At 44.6% G+C, this 25,686-nt stretch overlaps 1 protein-coding gene across 1 annotated transcript in view; it reads left to right on the plus strand.

The window, feature by feature from the left end:
• LOC309545022 (prostaglandin reductase 1-like) overlaps positions 1 to 16,058 on the plus strand; it is an 89,600-nt gene extending 73,542 nt beyond the window's left edge. The window contains exons 7-10 of the mRNA XM_082244125.1: positions 3,810 to 3,965; positions 6,159 to 6,264; positions 12,228 to 12,346; positions 15,923 to 16,058. Coding sequence (XP_082100251.1) covers positions 3,810 to 3,965; positions 6,159 to 6,264; positions 12,228 to 12,346; positions 15,923 to 16,033 — 492 coding nt within the window. The 3' untranslated portion in view covers positions 16,034 to 16,058. The remainder of the gene's footprint in view (positions 1 to 3,809; positions 3,966 to 6,158; positions 6,265 to 12,227; positions 12,347 to 15,922) is intronic.
• The last annotated feature ends 9,628 nt before the right edge of the window (positions 16,059 to 25,686 follow it).

The raw sequence follows: 25,686 nt of genomic DNA on the forward strand, positions 1-25,686 counted from the left end.
CATCTCATAATGAAAATGATCAACCACACGAGTGAGGGATTTGAGTGCCGAAAGATTGGAGGGAGAGGGATCACGAACGGAAGAGTCAGTAGCCAACGCCAGTTGAGAGACAATCTGCTGGAGCACAGCCCTAGAGACGATTTCAGGCGGTTAATTTGGTGGGAGAGGACAGAGCGGACATGTAATTTAAATATCTCCCAGACAGAGGCCGCACTCGCGGAACCCGGTTAGTGGAGAAGAACCCCCACTCACGTGGGAGGTCCCCTTGCTCAACCACCTGGGGGGAAAGGGACAATGTCGCCCAGCAAGGGGCGTGATCCGACAGGGACCTGGGTTCAAACCCCGAACCCACCAACATGGGCAGAAGGGGGGCAGAGAGCAATATTAGGTCTATTCGCGACATGGTCCAGTGTGTTGCAGAGAAGCAGGAGTAGGCCCTAGTGTGGGGATGTTGATAGCGCCACGCGTCCACCAGTGCAAACTCTGCAAACAGGCGACCAAGTCTGGTAGTATCAGGCAGGGAGAGAGAAGTGGGTACATGCATGCGGTCCAGGGAAGGGTTTAGGACCATATTAAAATCCTCACGCCAAAGAGCCAGGACAGTGGGGTGCTGTGCCATAAATGAAAGACCCTCAGATACAGTGGTTACATTATAAGGAGGGGGCACATAACAGGCAAGAAGCAAGTAGGGTTTGGTAAACATGAGCAAGTGGAAGAAAACAAACCTGCCCTTGGGTTCCGTGCATACATCAGTAATGGAAACCTGGGCAGTCTTGGCAATGAGCATTGAAACGCCACGTGAGTGAGAGCTGTAGACAGAGTGGAAAGCCCACCTGATCCACGGTATTCTCAGGGCCCGCCGGAGGGAGTCAGTGGCATGGGTCTCAACTAGTACCACCACATCCGCTCTGTAAGACTTGAGACTTAAGACTTTATTACACATATGTAATAAAAGGAAAAAAGTCAATAACCCATCAAAGCAACCCTCCCCCCACCCGGCTCTCCATCGCTTGAACTTGGCGGGAGCATAGTTCCCAAACTCTGTGCAGACATGCCATGACAAAAGCAAAAAAGGGGGATGAAGGGCATAAGAAAAACAGGGGCAAAGGAAACAAAGTACCAGACACGTCTGCACAGTAAAAACTGAACTGGGGCGAACCAACGCTGGTGGGTTCAACAGTGGTAGGACTCGTTGCAGTGTCTGAGCATTGGGGCCTACGTCAGTCTGCAACCATGATCCGCTCTCGATCTAATAAAAGAATATGGCGTTCACCTGAAAAAAAAGAAAAAAAGGGGGGGGGGAGAGTTAGCACACGCTTCCCCCGAGGGGCAGAACACCAGACACAGTATCCACAGGAGCGAAGAGGGGCACCGGGTCAGGAAGTTCCAGGACATGGGAGGATGCAGGAGTTGATGATCTAGAGCAGTGTTTCTCAACTCCGGTCCTCAGGGCACACTAACAGGCCAGAATTTAAGTATTACCTTGGGGAGATGCAGACTTGAATACTGCAATCACTGAGCAGCAAATAATATCACCTGTGATGTATTTCAGTTATCTTGCAAACCTGGCCTGTTGTGCCCTGAGGACCGGAGTTGAGAAACACTGATCTAGAGCAAAGTCAAAGCCTGGTATAACTGTTCAGTCTCCCAAAAAAGGGGGGGGACAAAAAGGGGGAAAGAAATAGAGAAGGGGGGGAGGCAAGGGGTCCACAGACCAGAGTGCTAAGGTGGTAATTCCAGTCATATGGGGAAAATGTACAAGCTGGCTCCCATAGATCCGTTGCATACCCGTGCCTGGCTCTGGATCAGCCCCCGGGGGGGGGGGGGGCTTAGCACTAGGGAGAGGAAAAATTAGGCATGAGGGCACAGGTATAGTCGTTAGGCAGGGTGATTCCCGCCCGCGCAGCCTGCTGGTCCAACCAGGTGGAGGCTTGGTCAACGTCTTCAAAGAAATGCGCCCGATCATCACAAACCACCCTGTGGCATGCAGGGAAGAGCATGATGTATTTCAAATGGTGGAGGCGTAGGCGCAGAATTTTATCCCGGTCCCAATAGTTGAGAAACTTGGCAATAAAAGTTCTAGGGGCAGCCCCCTCAGGGGGGCGGCGGGCTGGCATGTGATGGGCACTTTCCACAGTAAAGGTGGTAGAAAAGGCCTCCCTCCCATAGGTAGAGATTAACAGGGTCTCAAGGAAAGTGGCTGGGTCTGGGCCCTCAGCGCCTTCAGGCAGCCCAATAAAGCAGACATTGCAGCGCCTGGCCCTGTTCTCCATGTCCTCTTGCTTCTGGGAGAGCTGCTTCAGCAAGGTTTCAGTAGTGTGCTGTAGTGGGTGTATAGTGTCCTCTGCGCGGCCCAACCTAGTTTCTGCCTCTGTCACCCTGTCTTTAAGCTTTGCCATGTCCTGTCTGATGAGGGAGAGGTCTATCTTTACCTCATCAATTTTGCTGGTCAGCATGGTCTGACAGGTGGCGATCGCTTCCAAGACTCAGGAGGTGTCTGCGGCTGTAGGGGTCTCTGCGCCATCTTGTCCAGGAGAGTCTTTCTCCTGCCGCCTGAATTTATCCAGCTCAGGGACAGCGGAGGACTTAGTTCGCGGTGGTGACATGCTGCGGGGGGATCCAAGGCACGGATGTGGCGAGTGCAGGCAGGGAGGAGAGTGGTGGAACACCCAGGATGGTCGAAGCAGGAGAAGGTGAGAGCGGAGCTCACATGCGTCCTATGCCATTACCGTCCAGGCCATGCCCCAAAGTAGGTTACCACTTAAAGTTCTGATTCCCTTGTAATTCCCCCCCCCCCCCCCCAAACAAAAAGCTCATATGATTTTAGATGAAGCTTGCCTAAAGAAACATGTGTTCTGTCATTGCTCACCTTTGAACATGCTATTTGCCTGGCTCTCAAGCAGGTCACATGGCTTCTGTTCTTTGAGGCACTAGCCCAGTATTCAGCAAAGAAAATCAGAACTTGTAAATGGCAAACTTATTGCAGTTCATTGGTTCAGAGCCCATAGGAATACATAGAAAGCCAGGCAATTAGTCTTTTCAGAAAGTCAGTAGTGGAAAAATGTTAGATTTCTTTTAGGGAGCAACTCAAAACAGAGAATTGGCATAAATGTGCTAAATAAATATGATCCACTACATTGCACCGCTCTGCAGCCAATAGCACTGCAAGAAATGTCACAATGACATTTCAGTAAAGTTCAAGGAAAAAAAGGTTGTCGTGTTTCCAGCACATTAGCACTGCAGCATTCTCACTGCACGCCGGCGGTTGCATTCTACACTACTGATGTGAAAGAGCCCTAAAGTGTCACAGCTATGAAAGTAAGGTCCCTTTCACACTGACTAACTGATCAGGTCTGCCTGTCAGTTTTTCAGGCAGACCAGATCGGACCCATCGTTTGCTCTCTTTCAAACAGTGGATGTCAGCGAACATGTGTTCAATGACACCTGCCGGCATCCGATCCTATCCTGTCCGCTAAAAATAGATGGATAGGGATCCATTCCCCATCCATCTGGCGGATCTGACAGCCCCATAAAAAACAGCGGGCTGTGTCTGTGTCCACTCTGCATCAGTGGAGCGGACAAGGACCTGTCACCCGCCTCCTCAGCAGGGATCAGCAGAGTGATTCCCCCTGCTGAACAGGCAGATCCTGTGGCAGACTCGGCCAGTTTGAAAAGGGCCTTAAAGTATCTATGTACAATTGCAGTCAGTCCCAAATCAAAAACGCACAGTGCAAAGAACTAAGACCTGAAATGAATAATGAAAAGTAAACACCAAGTAACTTATTTATTTTTTTTTTTTGTCTCATCAGGGCTGCAAAGTGGTCGGATCTGCTGGCTCAGATGAAAAAGTTACGTATTTAAAGGAAATCGGTTTTGATGAAGCTTTCAACTATAAGGCAGTGGACTCTTTGGTGGAAGCACTGAAAGCAGCATCTCCAGAAGGCTATGACTGTTACTTTGAGAATGTAAGTTAGCTTCAGCTTTTTATGTTTCGTAATAAATAATTGAAAAAAATGTTATTTTTTTGTAAATGAAAAATGTGCAGTAACCAATCAGCAAAAGACCTTTTATAAATAAGACCGGCTTTGGGTTACTAAATGTTTGCATGACGTAATTAGCCTCTTAGTAAAGTATTTACAGTGCCTTGCCAAAGTATTCGGCCCCCTTGAACTTTGCGACCTTTTGCCACATTTCAGGCTTCAAACATAAAGATATAAAACTGTAATTTTTTGTGAAGAATCAACAAGTGGGACACAATCATGAAGTGGAACGACATTTATTGGATATTTCAAACTTTTTTAACAAATAAACTGAAAAATTGGGCGTGCAAAATTATTCAGCCCCCTTAAGGTAATACTTTGTAGCGCCACCTTTTGCTGCGATTACAGCTGTAAGTCGCTTGGGGTATGTCTCTTATCAGTTTTGCACAACGAGAGACTGAAATTTTTGCCCATTCCTCCTTGCAAAACAGCTCGAGCACAGTGAGGTTGGATGGAGAGCGTTTGTGGAAAGAACTGGAAACTGCTGTTCACAGATTATCGATTGGATTCAGGTCTGGACTTTGACTTGGCAATTCTAACACCTGGATATGTTAATTTGTGAACCATTCCATTGAAAATTTTGCTTTGTTTTGGATCATTGTCTTGTTGGAAGACAAATCTCCGTCCCAGTCTCAGGTCTTTTGCAGACTCCATCAGGTTTTCTTCCAGAATGGTCCTGTATTTGGCTCCATCCATCTTCCCATCAATATTAACCATCTTCCCTGTCCCTGCTGAAGAAAAGCAGGCCCAAACCATGATGCTGCCACCACCATGTTTGAAAGTGGGAATGGTGTGTTCAGGGTGATGTGCTGTGTTGCTTTTAAGCCAAACATAATGTTTTGCATTGTTGCCAAAAAGTTTGATTTTGGTTTCATCTGAACAGAGCACCTTCTTCCACATGTTTGATGTGTCTCCCAGGTGGCTTGTGGCAAACTTTAAACGACACTTTTTATGGATATCTTAAAGAAATGGCTTTCTTCTTGCCACTCTTCCATAAAGGCCAGATTTGTGCAGTATACGACTGATTGTTGTCCTATGGACAGAGGCTCCCACCTCAGCTGTAGATCTCTGCAGTTAATCCAGAGTGATCATGGGCCTCTTGGCTGCATCTCTGATCAGTCTCCTTGTATGAGCTGAAAGTTTAGAGGGACGGCCAGGTCTTCGTAGATTTGCAGTGGTCTGATACTCCCATTTCAATATCGCTTGCACAGTGCTCCTTGGGATGTTTAAAGCTTGGGAAATCTTTTTGTATCCAAATCCGGCTTTAAACTTCTCCACAACAGTATCTCAGACCTGCCTGTTGTGTTCCTTGTTCTTCATGATGCTCTCTGCGCTTTAAAAGGACCTCTGAGACTATCACAGTGCAGGTGCATTTATACAGAGACTATTTATCATCATTAGTCATTTAGGTCAACATTGGATCGTTCAGAGATCCTCACTGAACTTCTGGAGAGAGTTTGCTGCACTGAAAGTAAAGGGGCTGAATAATTTTGCACGCCCAATTTTTCAGTTTTTTATTTGTTAACAAAGTTTGAAATATCCAATAAATTTTGTTCCACTTCATGATGGTGTCCCACTTGTTGTTGATTCTTCTCAAAAAATTAGTTTTATATCTTTGTTTGAAGCCTGAAATGTGGCAAAAGGTCGCAAAGTTCAAGGGGGCCGAATACTTTCGCAAGGCACTGTACATGTCTTTGCATTAGCATGTATACATTTGCACAGTCATGATGCAAGCAACAATGTATCCTAGCAACAATGTATCCTTTTTATCTCCGGTGTTTGTGAATGAGTTGTATCACTGTGTTCATTCTACATTTCTTGGGAATGTGGAGATTTCAGGAGCAGGACCAATATGGGAGCAGCAGATCTCAGTTCTATCAGGACAGTTGTATTTATGGAAGCCTGTCTAAAGGCAGACTCTGTAAAACTAAAGGACACTTGGACATGTTGTCTGAAGCATAAACCTATTTTATCTTTATATTTGCAAACCATGGTAGAAATGTGGTATCCGAGGTCTTGTAGCTCCCAGATTTTTGTTCCTTTTTTTCTGAAGAATATCCTTTCCTGTATTCATTTTCTGCAGTATTGGAATGTAACTGATCATTTCTTCTGCTTTAGGTTGGAGGAAAATTTGCAGATGCTGCCTTGCCACAAATGAAAGATTTTGGGAGAATTGCTGTATGTGGTGCCATCTCTATGTACAACGACGCAGTGCCTCCTTCAGGTACATGAATATTCATTTTCTTCCAGGTTTACAGACACCGAAATGTAACCAAACCTATAAAGAGGATCTGTTTTTATAAATGTGTTCACTCAACTTTCATATAGGATTGACATATACATACGGCTAAAAGAATCTAGTTCGAAAAAATGTGTGATTTAGTTTTTGATGAGTAGAATAACATTATTTCCCAATCTATTTGTCAAGTATTTTGATTCTCTGAACACCAGGTTGCATTTAACTTTAAATAGTTTGGTTGGACTAAGCTGGTTCAAACAAACTTACCTTCACTAACAGATGCGTCCACTGAGAGCGCTGTATAAACAGTATGTAGCATCAGTCATGTTCAGTATACAGCATTGAGTTCCATTGGAACTTTCTATCCCAATCCTGGAACAAAAATGAGCCGTCTCAGTGCTGCACAGCCATTCACAGGAAGGCTTGTATTTTGTGAATGAATACAAGGCATACTCTGGCTGAGGTGGAGAGGCAGGCAGATGTTTCTGCCCAGTGACGGCTGGTGCATATTGGGCGCAGGGGCGCCGCCCCCCCCCCCTATCCATGCGTCTGGTCCCCTAATCTACATGCGGGGCGCCGGACTTCAATGGGGCTTTTTTTTTTTTTTTTTTTTTTTTTTTTTTTTAGCCATGCGATTTAGAGCTAGAGGCTCTAATAGGCTAAAGAAAAGGGTGGGCTTGGGGTGCAGTTGTGACAATAGCGAATGAAAATTCGCTATTGTCAGACGGATCCTCCTCCTGGCCAATCAGGAAGTGGGTTCTGAGACCCGTTTCCCGATTGGCCAAAAGGAGAAGCCATGCCATTGGGCATGGAGGAGGAGACGCAGAAGACTGGGAAGAAACCGCCGCCGGTGTGGTCCGGAGGGGGTGTGTGTATGGTGCGGGACATCTGCTGACCCCCCGGCCCATGGAGCACCAACCGCCACTGTTTGTCACAATTTTGTTTCCGGGAATGGAACGGTAAGTCCCCATAACGCTGTTGGAACATGGAGGAGCTGTATACTGTATGTAGCTGATGCTATATACAGTATATACAGCTCTCCCAGCAGACACATGTATTTGTGAAGGGAATAGCTTGTTTAGACCTGCTTGTTCCAAACTATTTAAGTCACTAGAAACCTAGAGTTGGGCTATGTTCACACTGATGCGAATTGGATGCAGGTTTCCTCGCATTCAATTCGTATGACAGGAGACTGTGACCAGTTCTCAATGGAGCCGGTTTACACACCACCGAGGCGGCCGCAGTCCGCACCAGAAAAGGGTTCTGTGCGACTTTGGCTCCGAATCCGGTGCAAATTCAGCCAAAAATTCAGACCTGGTTCGCACCTGAAACAGGAACACACCGGACCTCCTGCTGTGAGCCGCGGCCGCAGCATGTGTGAGCCCAGCCTGAGACTTCAGCATTTTCCTATATTTTTGGGGGAGTTCAGTCTGGGTGGCTGCAGGTACTATGATGAGATCTCGTTCTATTGCATGAATGTTTTTTAAATTTGTATACTGAAGTCTACTGCTGCGGGTGTGTGAACTTCCAAGGCTGGGCAGGATCAAGGACAACTTCAAAGTAGGCATAACTATAAAAGGGAGATCTTATTGTTGCAATCTCCAAGATCTATAAGAGGCTAGTGGTTGTCCCTGCCCACCATACACTACCTCCAAATGACATTTCACTTTTGAGTAGATTAACTTTTCAAGTAAAAATAAAGGTAAATATCAGTTGACAAACGTAGGACATTAAAAATGCAACCACTAAAATCTCATATAATAATTAAAGTGATGTTAAGGGTTCAGATTTATTTTTCTAAAATAACAAATGCATTCTACTTGCCTGCTCTGTGCAATTGTTTTGCACAGAGCTGCCCCGATCTTTCACTTCACGGGTCCCCCGCTGGTGCTCTTTGCCCCCCCCCCCAGCTAGCCGCTTGCTACCTGTGTGGGCTTGATCCCATACATGGTGTGCATCTGCTGTTGACACACATGATGTCATTCAGCCCTGTCCCCAACTCCTTCATTGCTGGATTTGATTGACAGCAGCAGGAGCCAATGGCTCCCACTGCTCTCACTTCCAAATATATACACTGCCTTGCGAATGTATTCAGCCCCCTTGAACTTTGCGACCTTTTGCCACATTTCAGGCTTCAAACATAAAGATATAAAACTGTAATTTTTTTTTTGTGAAGAATCAACAAGTGGGACACAATCATGAAGTGGAACGAAATTTATTGGATATTTCAATCTTTGTTAACAAATCAAAAACTGAAAAATTGGGCGTGCAAAATTATTCAGTCCCTTTACTTTGTGCAGCAAACTCTCTCCAGAAGTTCAGTGAGGATCTCTAAATGATCGATTCAATGTTGAACCAAATGACTAATGATGATAAATAGAATCCAAAAAGATTTCCCAAGCTTTAAACATCCCAAAGAACTGTGCAAGCGATAATATTGAAATGGAAGGAGTATCAGACCACTGCAAATCTACGAAGGCCTGGCCGTCCCTCTAAACGTTCAGCTCATACAAGGAGAAGACTGATAAGAGATGCAGTCAAGAGGCCCATAATCACTCTGGATGAACTGCAGAGATCTACAGCTGAGGTGGGAGACTCTGTGCAGTATACGACTGATTGTTGTCCTATGGACAAATCCGGCCTTTATGGAAAGTGGCAAGAAGAAAGCCATTTCTTAAAGATATCCATAAATAGTGTAGTTTAAAATTTGCCACAAGCCACCTGGGAGACACACCAAACATGTGGAAGAAGGTGCTCTGGTCAGATGAAACCAAAATTGAACTTTTTGGCAACAATGCAAAACGTTACGTTTGGCGTAAAAGCAACACAGCTCATCACCCTGAACACACCATCCCCACTGTCAAACATGGTGGCAGCATCATGGTTTGGGCCTGCTTTTCTTCAGCAGGGACAGGGAAGATGGTTAAAATTGATGGGAAGATGGATGGAGCCAAATACAGGACCATTCTGGAAGAAAACCTGATGGAGTCTGCAAAAGACCTGAGACTGGGACAGAGATTTGTCTTCCAACAAGACAATGATCCAAAACATAAAGCAAAATCTACAATGGAATGGTTCACAAATAAACATATCCAGGTGTTAGAAGAATGGCCAAGTCAAGTCCAGACCTGAATCCAATTGCGAATCTGTGGAAAGAACTGAAAACTGCTGTTCACAAACGCTCTCCATCCAACCTCACTGAGCTCGAGCTGTTTTGCAAGGAGGAATGGGCAAAAATTTGTCTCTCGATGTGCAAAACTGATAGAGACATACCCCAAGCGTCTTACAGCTGTAATCGCAGCAAAAGGTGGCGCTACATATTAACTTAAATTAACGAAATAATAAATTTCGTTCCACTTCATTATTGTGTCCCACTTGTTGTTTCTTCACAAAAAAATAGTTTTATATCTATGTTTAAAGCCTGAAATGTGGCAAAAGGTCAAAGTTCGAGGGGGCCGAATACTTTCACAAAGCACTGTATTGGACCTAGATTGGCTCAGATAAGTATTTAGGAGGGGCTGGTGGGGGAAGCTGCACCTTTAAAAAAAAAAAAAAAAAGAGAATGCATTAAGGTAAAAAGAACCACTTTGATCTAATTTTAGAAGCCATATTCAAACTTTAAATAGTTTGTTTGGGCCAACAAATGGCTCCACCAAACAGTTTTTTTTACTGACCAATGCGCCTGCTGGGGGAGCTTTTCAATCTGTACGTAGCTTCAGCCAAATGCAGTATACAGTGCTGTGTTCTGATAGTGGGGCAGGGACTTCTTGTCCTGTTCCCAGAACAAAATAGATTCGGGCTGAGCCATTCACAGGATGCTTTGTATTTTATGAATAAATGCAAGGCTTCCTGTGATTGGCTGAGGTGGAGAAATGGGTGGATGTCATGATCTTCTCAACCAATCACAGGAAGCCCTATATAGTGTTTGTAAACTTCATTAAAAAATACAGCGTAACAACCCTATTGTTAAATCATATTTACATTGTTTCATTTGTATGTAACTCCAAAGGAGTGGCCTTTGATCTGCACATGACTTCAGTTAAAGCCTAAGGCAGGCCATACATTAAGTGTGTCTATGGGAATGTTTGACCATTCTTCCAGAAGTGCGTTTGTGAGGACAGGCTCTGATGTTGATGAGAAGGCAAGATCCATAAAGGCATAGATGAGCAATAGATAGAACACCTTTGGGATGAATTAGAGTGCAGACTGTGAGTCAAGCCTTCTCATCCACATTTATGCCTGACCTCATATGCCCTTCTGAAAGAATGGGCAAACATTCCCATAGACACACTCCTAAACCTTTTGGACAGCCTTCCCAGAAGAGTTGAAGCTGTTATAGCTGCAAAGGATGGGCCAACTCAATATTGAACCCTACAGACTATGAGTGGGATGCGTGTAAAGGCAGGTGTCCCAATACTTTTGATAATGTATGTATTTCTTCTTCTGAAAATAAGTTATCTAAAGCCAAGTTACCTGGTCTCCCCTTGATCTCGTCCTGGCTGGATGAACCGCTATTTTTTTTTTTTTCTTGAACTTGTGGAACAGATGTAAAACGCTTTCTATGGTATGTTTACAAGACCAAAAGGGAGCAAATAAGAGACCTGTATTGTAAGGGTTTACATGCACCCTCAGGACTGAATCTGTGTGATTAAGGCAATGGGGATGTGAGCTATATTTATGCCTTAACCACTTGCCGACCAGCCACCGTCCATATACGGTGGCAGGTCAGCAGGTTCCCGCAAATCGCTGTACCTGTATGGCGGTTCGCAGGAGCGATCCTGGGGGTGCGAGCACGCCACCGGAGGCACGCGCTCACTCGCCAGTGGGAAAGCTGATCCACGGAGCCAGCAGCTACGATTGCCGCTGGGCACCTGCGATCGCTCCCTGTGAAGAGAGAATGGCGGTCTGCTGTTGTAAACACAGAAGACCATTGTTCTTTCAGCTATCAACACAGAGCTCCTGTGTTCCTCCTATTTAGGATCACAGGTCTCTGTGTTGATGTCACAAGCCCATTCCCCTAACAGTTAGAAAACCCCCCCCAGGCTCACATTTAACCCTTTGATCGCCCCTGGGTTAACCCCTTCCCTTCCAGTGTCATTACTACAGTAATCAGTGCTAAAAATATGCACTGTTCCTGTAATAATGTCACTGGTCCCCCCAAAAGTTTAAAGTTAGGGGGCCGATCTGTCCGCCGCAATCCCGCTAAAAATCGCTGATTGCTGCCATTACTAGTAAAAAAAGGCAAATCTTTCCCCAAGTTTGTAGACACAATAACTTTAGTGCAAACCAATCAAAATATGCTTATTGGGATTTCTTAACAAAAATATGTAGCCGAATACAAATTCGCCTAAAATGAAGAAAATTTCGATTTTTAAATTTTTTTTTTTTTTTTATTGGGAATGTTGTATAGCAGAAAATAAAAAAAAAAAATAATAATAATATAATCTCTTTTTTTTTTCAAAATTGTCGCTTTTTTTTTGTTTATAGCGCCAAAAATAAAAATCACACAGGTGATCAAATACCACCAAAAAGATCCTATTTGTGGGGAAAAAAAAGGACATTTTGTTTGGGTACAACGTCGCAGGACCGTGCAATGGTCCATTAAAGTAACGCAGTGCCTAATCGCAAAGAATGGCCTGGTCATTAAGGGGGAAAATCTTCCAGTCCAGAATTGATTAATATGGGTACATATAGATGGCCACACACAACAAGTCTTCCAAAATCTTATTTGTTGTGAGGCAGCAAATAAGCCACTGTACAGACACCAGTTTAATGCCAAGTACAAATCGCAGTCATTAGGGTGACTTCTAAATATGTGAAGAAAGCGAGTTATTAATCCTTCGTGCTCACTAAAAGACTTCTGTGCGTGACCATCATGGGTTATAGATTTATCTTTATATTTAGTTAAACATTTTCTCATTTCTCATGTTGATGCTTTCTCATTAAAGGACCTTACATACAGCCAACTATCCTGTTTAAACAACTCAGAATGGAAGGATTCATTGTGCACCGCTGGGTGAACAGATATGAGGAAGGTGGGAAGCAGCTCCTGCAATGGGTTTTAGAGGTAAGACTATTACTCGGATATTTACACCTGGCATTCTTAAGAGAACCAACTGGACAAGGCATTACTGCAAACATAATTTTTTTTTTTTGTTATCAAATGAAAGCAACTGAGCATTTCAGGCAGCTTGGTGGAAAATCTCCTTCTTGCAAGGCAGTTCTTCCCCCCCCTTTAGTTTTTTTTTTTTTTTTAACTTTCCTTTGTGTTTGTTTTTTCTTTTTCATATACAAAGAAAATAAATCGCACCAATTTTGATATTTTCATACATTCATTTTACAAAGAAAAAAAAAGGACCCTTGTTCTCTTCTCTCTCCCGCCTCTCCCCTCTCCATATTTTACCCAATTTTTACTCTATTCCTCCTACCACCTTCTTTGTTTTCCTCCTTTCTCTCTTTTTTTTTTTCCTTTCTATTTCTATTCACCCCTTATCTCTACATATTTCTTTGTTCTTTTGAATTCTACCCATTTTTTCCTGGTGGTGTTAAACCTCTTTAGTTGATCTTCTTCATAGCTATTTAAATATTCTATTTCATAAAAACACTCCATTCTTTTAAACCATTATTTTATTGTGGGACTTTCTGAATCTCGCCATTTTTTTGGTATTGCCCCCTTTGCCGCATTCATCAACTGGAGCACTATCGTACTCCTATTTTGCTTTATTGAACTGTTTGTTTTATGGAATACATACCCTTGGGTCTTTAATTTCTATATCCGTGATCTTTTATATACTGCCGCACACTCTGCCAATATACCCGTATCTTTGGGCACTCCCACCATACATGTGCCATTGTACCCCTCTGATCACACCCTCTCCAGCACAATGGGGATTTTTCTAATTCATCTTTATATTCTTACACAGGTGTTATATACCACCTGCCCAAACGTTTAAATTCATCTCTGTCGAGTCTATATCTATCGCCGTATTATGGACAGCTCTCATGACTACACTTAATTGTGCTCCTCCAAATGCGATCCCAATTCTTTTTCCCATTTTTCAATGAATAGAGGTATTTTCGGCTCCGCTAGCTCTGTAAGTAATTTATAAATCTGAGAGATACAAAGTTTTGACTTCGTCTGCAAATTACACAGCCCTTCAAATGGAAGAAGTTCCTCCTCCGACCTAATAGGCTGAGATAATGTTAATATGAAGTGTCTCCGCGGAAAATACAGCCATTCATCCAAAATCATTCATTTATTTTTCGGTTTCCATTCCTGATATATAAATATCTTTCTCTATCGTCCATTGACAGATGCAGCTCTTATACTACTTAGACCATTGGGTTATGCTGCCCCCTGCAGGAGTAGTACTAGGCAGGAAAAAAAGCAATTCACCACGCCCATGGGACTGTCCCTATATGCATACCCCACACACACACCCTGCTCCAGCAAAACCTTTTTTTTCTGCCTACTGCCTAGTTAAGGAGTAGGACCTAGGTTTCCTGCTGGGACTTTGGTCTCAGGTTTTTAATTCTTTTATGAATATTTTGTTTTATTTATCTTTACTCGCTTTGTTAGTTAGTGTTCAGGGGGATCCGCCTGGTGATTTACAAGCAATGCCGGCTGAGGTTTTGCACTGGATAATCTAGATCCCTAAGGTCTCCCAGCCTGGCCTACGAGCATGAGCAGGTTATAGTCCTGCACTAGGCCTCACCATGACGGAGCCCCTTTTTGGATGGGGACGAGCCTGCGAGTGGATGTCTCAATGGGATGTGACGACCTGGAAAGCCCTGAGTCCTACTCCTCGGCTGGCAGCACCCCCACTCTGGGTGGGAGGTGGTCTGTCTGGAGCGGAGCCCACCCGGTCCATGGTATGGTGAGTAAATGCAACCCCCCCTTGTCCCTTGGTGATCTCGGGGGGGTGGGGGGACGTGGACCCTCTCCTGGGGATAATGGGTCCTGGACTTCCTAAAAGATCTACCTGGGCCCTGTTCCCTGCCCCCCTCTCCCGCACCCTGGGGGGCACTATTAGTGCAGCGCCCTGGGGGTGGTGGAGATGGTACTTATTCCTGCTGGGTCTGGTTGTAGATCCCTTGTGGCCTTCATATTTGGGGTTCCTGACCGCATGGTGTGCCGTGGGTGCCGCCATCTTTAGTGTGGGCAATAGAGCTTTTCCCCATTGATTTGTATGGGGCAGCCATTTTCCCTGTGCTTCCCATAGACTTGCATTGGCAGCCATTTTTGTGTAGCGCTATGGAGCTACACAGGCAGCGTGACCTTTCACATACCAGGTTGATGTCATATCCTGTGTCTCACTTTCCTGCTGCAAAGACCGATTCAGGAGGTTTTCTCTAAAGGTGGTAAAGTACTGGGGTCTTTGTAGCATATCCCTGCGCACTCTATCTCTATATATATATGACCGCGATTGGTGCTTTTAAGTGACAGTACTCCTTTTTTTTTTTTTTTCTGTTTTTACTATGGAGTCCCAGGTAGTGATTTCACCCTCAGACCCCCTTAGTGCGACTACTGGATCTTCCGGATCGCAGTCGCTGGCCATGATTTCAGCAGCACTGGAAAGCCTGGCGACCAAGGTCGATTTTTGTTATAAAAAGGGTTACTAGCCACAAACGGCCGCTGCCTTCACCATCATTGGTGGGGTCCTTTGATTCAGAGACTTGTATGGTCGCCACGGATGCCCCCCTACCTGAGGGGTCGCTGTCCTCTCAATCGGATGGTGAAGAGGACCTGTCCTCTTCAGCTGCAGCTCGGGAATGCGCTTTGGTGGAAGCCCTGATTGTTTCAGTAAGGGAAACTTTGAGCATTTTATGAATTTTAATGATATTGAGATTTTACTGTTTGCCCTGCACCATTAATAGGTGTTCTAACTTCTCTCCACTCTATCCAAAACTAAAAAAAAGTTTTGCCTTTAGTTCTAGTTTAGTGAGGGCCCACCCCACATTCAGAAAAAAAATGATATATAATTCCATTTTTTTTTTTTTCTCATTCTCTTCAGGGTGTTAACCGGTGAGGGGGGGGGGGGGCGAAGCTTGCCCCGCTCATTTGTTTGCTAAGTGGGGTGTGTCCTCAATTTGTGCATACTTAGTGGCTCACTGCTTTGTAGAGCTAGCTCTGAGGAAGGGGGTCTGTCCCCTGAAACGCATAAGCTTTTAAGATAAGATACCTGTCTCACCTGCTGGTGAATTTGATGAGCTTAATGCACTAGGCATTTATGTCACTGTCATTTTCTGTATTATTATTTATTTATATATATATATATTTTTTTTTCAGTTTTATTTGTGCACAATGTCCATCTTTTCTGTAGGCAGCAGTATAACCCTAGGCCACTTATCAAATATGTGTCCCTCAAGGAACTCCAAAAAAAAAATAAAGATTTTAAGGGGAGTCCAAAAATATATATTTTTTTTTTTGTAGTTCTTAAACAGAAAAACAAAATGCTACCAACGGCGTTTTTAACATATCAAAAGATCAGTAATTACCATAGACTTTATACCTTGTGGGTTTTCTGTTGACTCACATGATAAAAGCAAAACAAAAAAAAATGTTATCTCTTTTTTTTGGTTAATTTCCTTATTGCCAATTTAAACTTTTTTTCATTTTTTTTCTTTTTTTTTTTTTTTTCAGGGCAAATTGAAATATCATGAGCACGTCACCAATGGATTTGAAAACATGCCAGCAGGATTCATGGGAATGCTCAAGGGAGAGAACATTGGGAAAGCAATTATCAAAGTATAGATTTTCATTCATGGAAAAGGAGGGGGGGGGGGAACAGTTGTTACTTTTATCCTCCCATTCTTGACTTGCTAAGAAGTAAAGCAAGGATATGGATGACCATCCTGAAAATGTGCCTGTAAAAACAAATTGGCAGTGACCGCCACCTTAATTCAGGCCTGACTGATTTCCTTCACTAAACTAAACTGTTTAAAAAAAAAATGAATTAATAATAAACAACCTGAACATCATAATCTTTTATATTCGAATAACCGTCCATTACTGTCCATTAAAAGATGTGTTGATCACATTTGATTACTCCTGTTTGGCATCATATCATATTGGCAATTTTCCACACAGTCTGTCCCCAAAGGTGTTGCTGTAGCAGGGACGTGCGGTGAGGTCAGTGGCTGATGAGGCACTGGCTAGTATGAGCCAGATACACACAGGTTACATATTCGCAAGTATATGTATTTGATTCTCATTATGTAGGCAATTGCAGTTCTACTCCTTTATCAAAAATATTTACAAACGCTGTCCCTTTTAAGATGTTTTTCATTTACTCTTTTTGTTGATGCTGGAAACCTTATTACTAGCAAAGCTGACAATAAAGATTGTAGAAAAAAAATAAAACATGTCTCTTTATTTTCTGAAGCCAGAAATATAATAGTAATATTCAGTAATAAACAAGTAAACAATGGGTCCAGGGTTATGTACTAAAAGGTGAAATGCAGGAGAATTTTAAAACCGTGAAAGTCCTACTAAAAAAAAAAAAAAAAAAAAAAAAAAAAAAAAAATATATACACACAGTATCTCACAAGTGAGTACACCCTTCACATTTTTTAAAATATTTTATTGGATCTTTTCATGTGACAACACTGCTTGTATAACAGTGTAAATTTGTTGTCCCTTCAAAATAACTAGACACACAGCCATTAATGTCTAAACTGCTGGCAACAAAAGTGAGTACACCCCTAAGTGAACATTGGGGGTTCTGAGTAATTTTCTATCAAAAAATGATGATTTTTACATGTAGGAGAGACGTTTCAGAATTGGCCTGGGTGGCAAGTGGTTAATTACCATAAATAATATACAAATAATTATTTTTAGATTTGTTTTTAGGGTAATTTTACTATATTTTCAAAAACTGTACTCAAGGTAGCTTAATGGACAAATTACTGAAGTTATAATGTCAAACCAGCAATTTCACAGTAAATGGATAAATAATAAATTATGTTATAAAATATAGCATAATGGTATTATATCTTGCTTGATTAAAAAAAGTACCTTTTCAGCAGCATTTCCCTCTTAACAGTGTGAGAAAAACCTGGGATTATGGGTAAACCTTATACCCATAAACCCATGTTTTTTCCTTGTAGTTAAGAGGGCTGGAAGGGAACATTTTAGACACATGCCCCCTTCTATGACACTGCAGCGAGAGGAGAGCCTCCACTGCAGAATTGTTATTGGACAGCTTGGGCCAATGGTGCTCCAAGCTGCCCATTGAGCGCAGTGCCTCTGAAATCAGAGGCACTGTGAGCTCATCTCCTCAGCAGAGGCGTACCTAGGGTCTCCAGCACACGGGCGTTCCGCATGTCCGTATATCATCCTATTCTTTTGCGGGTGATATACGGACATAATGTATGTCAATGGCATTGCGGATGTCAGCAGATGACCATCCGCTGACATCCGATTTTCGTCCTTTCAGTTCTGTTACGTTTTTTGGAACGGAACAGAACCCCATTTTCTCTGTCGCTCATTGACAGACGCAGTCCTCTTGATTAATATCAAATTGGGTTATACTGCCCTCTACAGGAGTAGGACACTAGGCAGAAGGAAAACGTTCTGGGCACACCTTAGGGGCAGTCCCAGAGGGTATATCCTCTCTCTCTCTCTGCTACAGGATGTTAGGTCCTTACTCCTGACTAGACAGAAAAAAAACTAAGTTCCTTGCTGGGATCTTTGGTCCTGGCAAGATTTTTTTAGAAATTTTTTTTTTTTAGGCAGCTTTTTTCTCCAGTTGTTCCTGTGAGATCTTCAAGCAAGTATGATGGAGCTGGGCGACGGGCTGGATGTTGAGATCCAGTGGTCACCCCAGTCAGCCTACGAGCGCGTGCAGGCCCTAGCTCCGCGCTGGGTCGGCCGCGACAGTCCCACTGGACGGGGACTGACCCTGCGAGTTAAACGTCTCGCCGGGACGCCGACGACCAGTTGGAAACTGAGTCGCGGCATCCGTATTGGTCGACAGCCCCCTCACCTTGGTGGAGAGGGGTTCTGTCAGGAGTTGGCACCCGCCTGTTCCGGTATGGTGAGTAAAATGTTCCCCCTCTCCCCCTGACGGGTTTTTGGGTGGACGTGGGCCCCTCCCTGGGATGATTGGACCCTCATGATCCTGGGTCCCCCCTCTATCCTATAACAGGTGTCACAGATCCCCCTCTTGAGGGTGATTTGGTGAATAAGAACCAGGAGGCTTGGTTTGGGAGCGGACTATCGGAAGTCACTGTATGAGTGGGCACTGTAAAGGGACCATGACTGAAGTCAGTGGCTGGCATTACTGTTAGGATGGTCATGTAAGAGGGTGATTATGATCCTACCTGATACATAAGGTTGCAATGCCTGGACTACCGCCATCCACCGCCGACATCCTCCCGCAGGCCGCACACCTCCCGCAGGCAGCACAGGCCGATGCCTGCCTTCCGCAGGCTGCACGATGTAGCAGGCGCTGCCATCTTTCCACAGGGCCGCCATCCTCCCGCAGGTCGCGCGGGGCCGCCATCTTGGCGTAGCCTCGTGTCTCCAGCATGGGGGCGGCCATTTTGGAGATGACCAGCTACCTCGAGGAGTAGCATGGGAAGCGCCGGAAGGCGTGGAAAGGGGCGGGGCCGCCTCCTTTACCCGGGAAAACGATCCATAAGACTTCCTATCTGTAAGAGACAGCGCTGTGAGCAGGTTGATAGAAACTTCTGTGCATCAGGTGGTGAGCCTTGGGGTCTCTCTCTCTCTCTCTCTGGGGTCCAAAGCAGGTAACACTGAGGGGCGCTGTTGCGCTGGGGGATTGCAAAAAAAAAAAAAAAAAATTTCTTTGCAATTTTTTTTTTTTTTTTGTTTGCTGGCAAGTGTCTTGGATTAATCATGGACCCTGCCACACAAGTATCCCTACCTGATCCCCTCGAGGTGGCCGCAGGACCCTCCAGTGCCCCACTTATGATTGATGCATTATCAGCAGTTTTGGAGTCTTTGGTATCCCAGGTGGAGGTGGCCTGTCAGGGACGGGGGGGCAAGAAAGCGACCCCCGCCTACCCCTATTTCACCTGACACTTCAGATACGGATTCTGAGCTTGTCACTGCAGCTGCAGGTCCCTCTGCTGGGGCTGCTGTCTCGGGTACGGTCTCCTCCACGGTGGACGCACTAGTCATGTTTGTCCGGGAAACCTTAAATCTTGAGGTTACACCGGCAGAGGTAGCTGACACGGAAATTCCCTTTGGTACCAGCAAGCCTACCAAAATGGGGAAGGTTTTTCCCTTGCCCAAATGTTTTGGTAATCTAATTAAGGAAGAATGGGATCGTCCGAAACGCACCCCTGCTATTTCCAAACGCATTGCTAGGCACTATCCGTTTGAGGAATCCCTCCTTAAAAAATGGACGGTACCACCAGTGGTGGACTCACCGATTTCCAGACTAAATAAAGCCACTGTTATCCCGTTGGAGGACGCTCCGTCCTTTAGGGATCCGGTGGATCGAAAGGTGGAAGCGGAATCCCGCTCCATTTTTTCCCTGATAGGGTCAACATTTAGGCCAGTGGTTGCCATTGGTTTAGTTTCACAAACATTGACAGAATGGACCGAATTGTTACGCCGTGACATAAAGGGGAGAAGTATCCCCCCGGCAATATCAGATTTGCTGGAGCAGATTATACAAGGGCTACAGTTCATCTGTGACACCGCCCTGGACGCCACTCCCTTGCTAGGGCGTGCATCGGTTTCAGCAGTGGTCCTCAGACGCGTGCTGTGGTTAAAGTGCTGGTCGGCGGATCAAGGATCCAAAAAAGCTTTGGCTAATCTCCCTTTTCAAGGGGATCGCCTGTTTGGGGCCACCTTGGATGAGATTATAAAGGATCTCACTGGGGGCAAGAGCACTTTTTTGCCACAGACTGCTAAGGGTAAAGGACCTCGAAACAGGCGAGGACCTTCCTTTTCCACTCATAAAAAGTTTGTTTGTTCCGCTGGGGCGGGCGATAAGGGGAAGCCCTCCAAAGCCCCTTCAGGGGGTTTCAAAGGGCGCTGGTCGGGTAAACAAAAGTCCGGCTCAGCCAAACCTGAAGATAAGACCAATACAGCCTGAAGGTGCGCCCCCACCGGTTTCTGGATCCATGGCTTTCCAGAATCCCGGACAAAGGGGTTCGCGAGGTCATACGGTCAGGATATAGGATCGAGTTTCGATCACTTCTACCGGTGCGATTCTTCCCTTCCAACATTCGACTATCCCCGGATCGCTTATAAGCTTTGCGGGGGGCAGTAATGGACTTGATGCAACAGGGAGTGGTAGTTCCCGTTCCATGAGCAGAACGTTTTCAGGGGTTCTATTCAAACCTATTCACAATACCCAGAAAGGAGGGCAAGGTGCGTCCAATTCTGGACTTAAGAGCACTCAATCATTTTGTCCGGGTACAAGAATTCAAGATGGAGTTCATCTGAACAGATCAGTGTTGTTTTCACTTTTCCCAAGGATCATTCCTAGTTCCCACCAGGAGCTGGAAGATTCAGTGAACGATTCGGATGTTCCTGTCCGTCAACTGGCCTTCCCTTCCGACTTGCATGAGGATCCTGGGACTGATGGTTGCCTTCTTAGAGGCAGTACCGTAGGCCGAGTCTCATGCCTGAATTCTCCAAAAGGAGATTCTTTTCAGATGGAATCGGAATCCCGATTCTCTGGACAATCGGATCCGGTTGAGCGAGCGGACCAGGGAGTCTCTGGTCTGGTGGCTTCGGTCTCCGATGCTCAGCCAGGGGAAGTAATTTCTTCCGATAGAATCCTGGTTACCGATAAATGTATTGAACTGAGAGCGATCAGACTTTGTCTATTTTACTGGACCGAGCAGCTCCAGGAAAGCCCGGTTCGGATCCAGTCGGACAAGGCCACGACCGTGGCTTATGTCGATCACCAAGAGTGCCCTGGCGGCCATAGAAGTGGCCAGCATTTTTCATTGGGCGGAATGGTTTGTTCCGGCTCTCTCCGCGGTATTCACTCCGGGGGTGGAAAATCGGCAGGCAGATTATCTCAGCCGTCAGATTCTGGATCAAGGGGTATGGCCTCTTCATCCAGAGGTATTTCACCAGCTGTGCCTTCATTGGGGGATCTGTTGGCAGCTCGGCTCAACAGGTAGGTGCGGAGGTTTGTAGTCCGCTCCCGAGATCCTCGAGCGGACACAGCAGACGCGCTGGTCGCCCCGTGGGGACAGTATCAGCTACTGTATTGTCTTCCCTCCTCTCAAGTTGCTGCCGAAACTTTTTCGCAGGATAGAGGTGGAGGGAATTCCAGTTATCCTGGTAGCTCCGGACTGGCCTCGTCGACCCTGGTACGCCGACTTGGTCAGGCTGGTCGCGGACGCTCCTTGGAGACTTCCTATCAGGGAGGATCTGCTGTCTCAGGGACCGATCTTCCATCCTGCTTTACAATCGCTGGCTTTAACGGCCTGGCTATTGAGACTCAGGTGCTGAAGGACAAGGGATTGTCAACTTCAGTTATTCCTACTTTAATTAAAGCAAGGAAAGCGACTTCCAGAAAAGTCTATCATCGCACATGAAGGTCTTGTATTGCGTGGTGTGAATCCTTTGGATTTCCTCCACGTGCCTATTCGGTGACCCGAATCTTGGCTTTTCTGCAACAGGGGGTTGAGCAGAAGCTGGCCTTGAGCACTGTCAAGGGTCAGGTTTCAGCGTTAGCAATTTTCTTTCAGAAACCTTTGGCTACCCATTCCTTGGTGCGGAATTTCATCCAGGGGGTGCGGCACCTGGCTTCGCCAGTGCGCGCGCCTTTACCGCCCTGGGATCTTAATTTGGTGTTGTTGGTTCTTCAGAAACCTCCCTTTGAAAATATCAGGGAGATTCCCTTGCTTACATTATCCCAGAAGGTGGCCTTCTTGGTGGCCATTACTTCTGCACGCAGGGTGTCAGAACTGGCCGCATTATCCTGTCGTTCCCCATATCTGGTGGTTCATAGGGATTAGGCGGTTCTTCGTCCGAATCCATCCTTCCTTCCTAAGGTGGTTTCAGAGTTTCATCTGAATGAAGATATTGTGTTACCTTCCCTGTGTCCTAAGCCCAGTCATCCTCGGGAGTTTGCGTTACATTCCTTGGATGTAGTTCGGGCAATCAGGGTATACTTGAAAACTACGGACTCGTTTCGTAAGACGGATTCACTTTTTGTGATCACGGATGGCCCCAAAAAGGGGTTGCCTGCATCTGCCGCGACTATCTCCAAATGGATCAGACAGACGGTGGTACAGGCTTATTCTATTAAGGGTCGGAATCCTCCATTCCCTGTTAAGGCGCACTCCACTCGGGCGCATAGTGCTTCCTGGGCCTTCCGCCATCAGGCGTCAGTGGTCCAGGTTTGCAAGGCGGCTACCTGGTCGTCGGTTCATACCTTTACAAAATTTTATAAAGTTGATGTGTTGGCATCGGCGGATGCCTCTTTTGGCCGCAAGGTTTTGCAGGCCGCAATTTGAGGAGACCGTTGGTCTACCTCTGTTTTTTTTTCTGTTGGGTTTTCAGTGGAGTCTCATCCTTTTTGTCTGATGAGCCTTTAAAACTTCTAGTTGGCACCGGTTGGGCCTTCTAGATTGGATTTTGATTTCTGTTATCCCACCCCTCATTTGTGGCACTGCTTTGGGACGTCCCAATTTGATATTAATCAAGAGGACTGCGTCTGTCAATGAGCGACAGAGAAAAATGGATTTTTGTAAAATCTTATCGTAAAATCCTTTTCTCTTAAGCTCATTGACTGACGCAGTACCCGCCCCTCTACTTTTGAGTTGGGTTGGGTTAAATTCTCTGACACTGCTTTGTGACATAACTAAAATCCTGTAGCAGAGAGAGGATATACCCTCTGGGACTGCCCCTAAGGCGTGGCCAGAACGTTTTCCTTCTGCCTAGTGTCCTACTCCTGTAGAGGGCAGTATAACCCAATTTGATATTAATCAAGAGGACTGTGTCTGTCAATGAGCTTAAGAGAAAAGGATTTTACGGTAAGATTTTACAAAAATCAATTTTTTGTTCCGTTTAAAAAATGTAACGGTTGCAAAATCGGATGTCAGCTGTGTCATCCACTGACATCTGCAATGCCCATAGACATGCTTTATGTCCGTCTATCATCCGCAAACGGATGGGATGATATGCGGACGTACGGAGCGGATGACACAAGTGTCATCCGCTCCGTGAAAAAAAAAAAGTGCCGGAGCGGATCGCAATGCAGTCTGCTCCGTGTGAAAGAGCCCTTGGATATTCTGTTGTTTGTCTTTTTACGTCAATTTCTATTAATTTTTAATCGTCTGCGTATCCATTAAAGATAATGTTTAGGTTATACAGTCCTTTTTCAATTGTTTTGACTCAGAAACAGATATTGCATATAAGCATAGTAGTCAGATGAGATTTAGGCTAAATAGAGCTTTTTTTGGTGGTATTTAATCACTACTGGAGTTTTTATTTTTTTTGCTGAACAAAGAAAAAAAGACCAAAAAATGTAAAAAAAAACCCCACTTTTCTTAGTTTGTTAAAAAATTTTGCAAACAGGTAATTGTTCTCCTTCAATAATGTGCGCTAATGAGTCTGCACTGATGGGCCCTGATAAGGTGGCACATATATATATATATATATATATACACAGTATAGAGGAGGCCAGTCCACATCCTGTGTATGTATGTAGATAGATTATATATAATATGTGTGTGTATATACACACAATGTATGTGTGTACATACAGTGCCATGCGAATGTATTCGGCCCCCTTGAACTTTGCGACCTTTTGCCACATTTCAGGCTTCAAACAAAGATATAAAACTGTAATTTTTTTGTGAAGAATCAACAAGTGGGACACAATCATGAAGTGGAACGAAATTTACTGAATATTTCAAACTTTGTTAACAAATAAATAAAAAACTGAACAATTGGGCGTGCAAAATTATTCAGCCCCTTTACTTTCAGTGCAGCAAACTCTCTCCAGAAGTTCAGTGAGGATCTCTGAATGATCCAATGTTGACCTAAATGACCAATGATGATAAATAGAATCCACCTGTGTGTAATCAAGTCTCTGTATAAATGCACCTGCACTGTGATAGTCTCAGAGGTCTGTTTAAAGCGCAGAGAGCATAATGAAGAACAAGGAACACACCAGGCAGGTCCGAGATACTGTTGTGGAGAAGTTTAAAGCCGGATTTGGATACAAAAATATTTCCCAAGCTTTAAACATCCCAAGGAGCACTGTGCAAGCGATAATATTGAAATGGAAGGAGTATCAGACCACTGCAAATCTATGAAGACCTGGCCGTCCCTCTAAACTTTTAGCTCATACAAGGAGAAGACTGATCAGAGATGCAGCCAAGAGGCCCATGATCACTCTGGATGAACTGCAGAGATCTACAGCTGAGGTGGGAGACTCTGTCCATAGGACAACAATCAGTCGTATACTGCACAAATCTGGCCTTTATGGAAGAGTGGCAAGAAGAAAGCCATTTCTTAAAGATATCCATAAAAAGTGTTGTTTAAAGTTTGCCACAAGCCACCTGGGAGACACACCAAACATGTGGAAGAAGGTGCTCTGGTCAGATGAAACCAAAATCAAACTTTTTGGCAACAGTGCAAAACGTTATGTTTGGCGTAAAAGCAATACAGCTCATCACCCTGAACACACCATCCCCACTGTCAAACATGGTGGTGGCAGCATCATGGTTTGGGCCTGCTTTTCTTCAGCAAGGACAGGGAAGATGGTTAAAATTGATGGGAAGATGGATGGAGCCAAATACAGGACCATTCTGGAAGAAAACCTGATGGAGTCTGCAAAAGACCGGAGAGTGGGATGGAGATTTGTCTTCCAACAAGACAATGATCCAAAACATAAAAGCAAAATCTACAATGGAATGGTTCACAAATAAACATATCCAGGTGTTAGAATGGCCAAGTCAAAGTCCAAACATTAATCCAATCAAGAATCTGTGGATTCTACCAAATAGAACTAGAGGTTGTATTTGATCACCTGTGCGTTTTTTTGTTTTTTTGCGCTATAAACAAAAAAAGAGTGACCGTTCTGACAAAAAAAAAAAGAAACAATTTTCACTTTCTGCTATATAACATTCCCAAAAATTCAAAATCAATTTTTTTTTAAACATTTTAGGCCAATTTGTTTTCTGCTACATATTTTTGGTAAAAAAAAAAAAATCGCAATAAGCGTATTTTGATTGGTTTGCGCAAAAGTTTACTTGCTGCATCTACTAACTGCGGGAAAGATTTGTCATTTTTATTGTTTTTTTTTTTTTTTTTATTAGTAATGGTAGCGATCTTTTTTGTGGGACTGCGACATTGCAGCGGACAGATCGGACCCCTGACATTTGACACTTTTGGGGGGACCAGTGACATTACTACAGTAATCAGTGCTACAAATATGTACTGTTACTGTACTAATG

This window comes from Pelophylax lessonae, assembly GCF_965119305.1.
Source record: "Pelophylax lessonae genome assembly, chromosome: 1".
Taxonomy (NCBI): domain Eukaryota; kingdom Metazoa; phylum Chordata; class Amphibia; order Anura; family Ranidae; genus Pelophylax; species Pelophylax lessonae.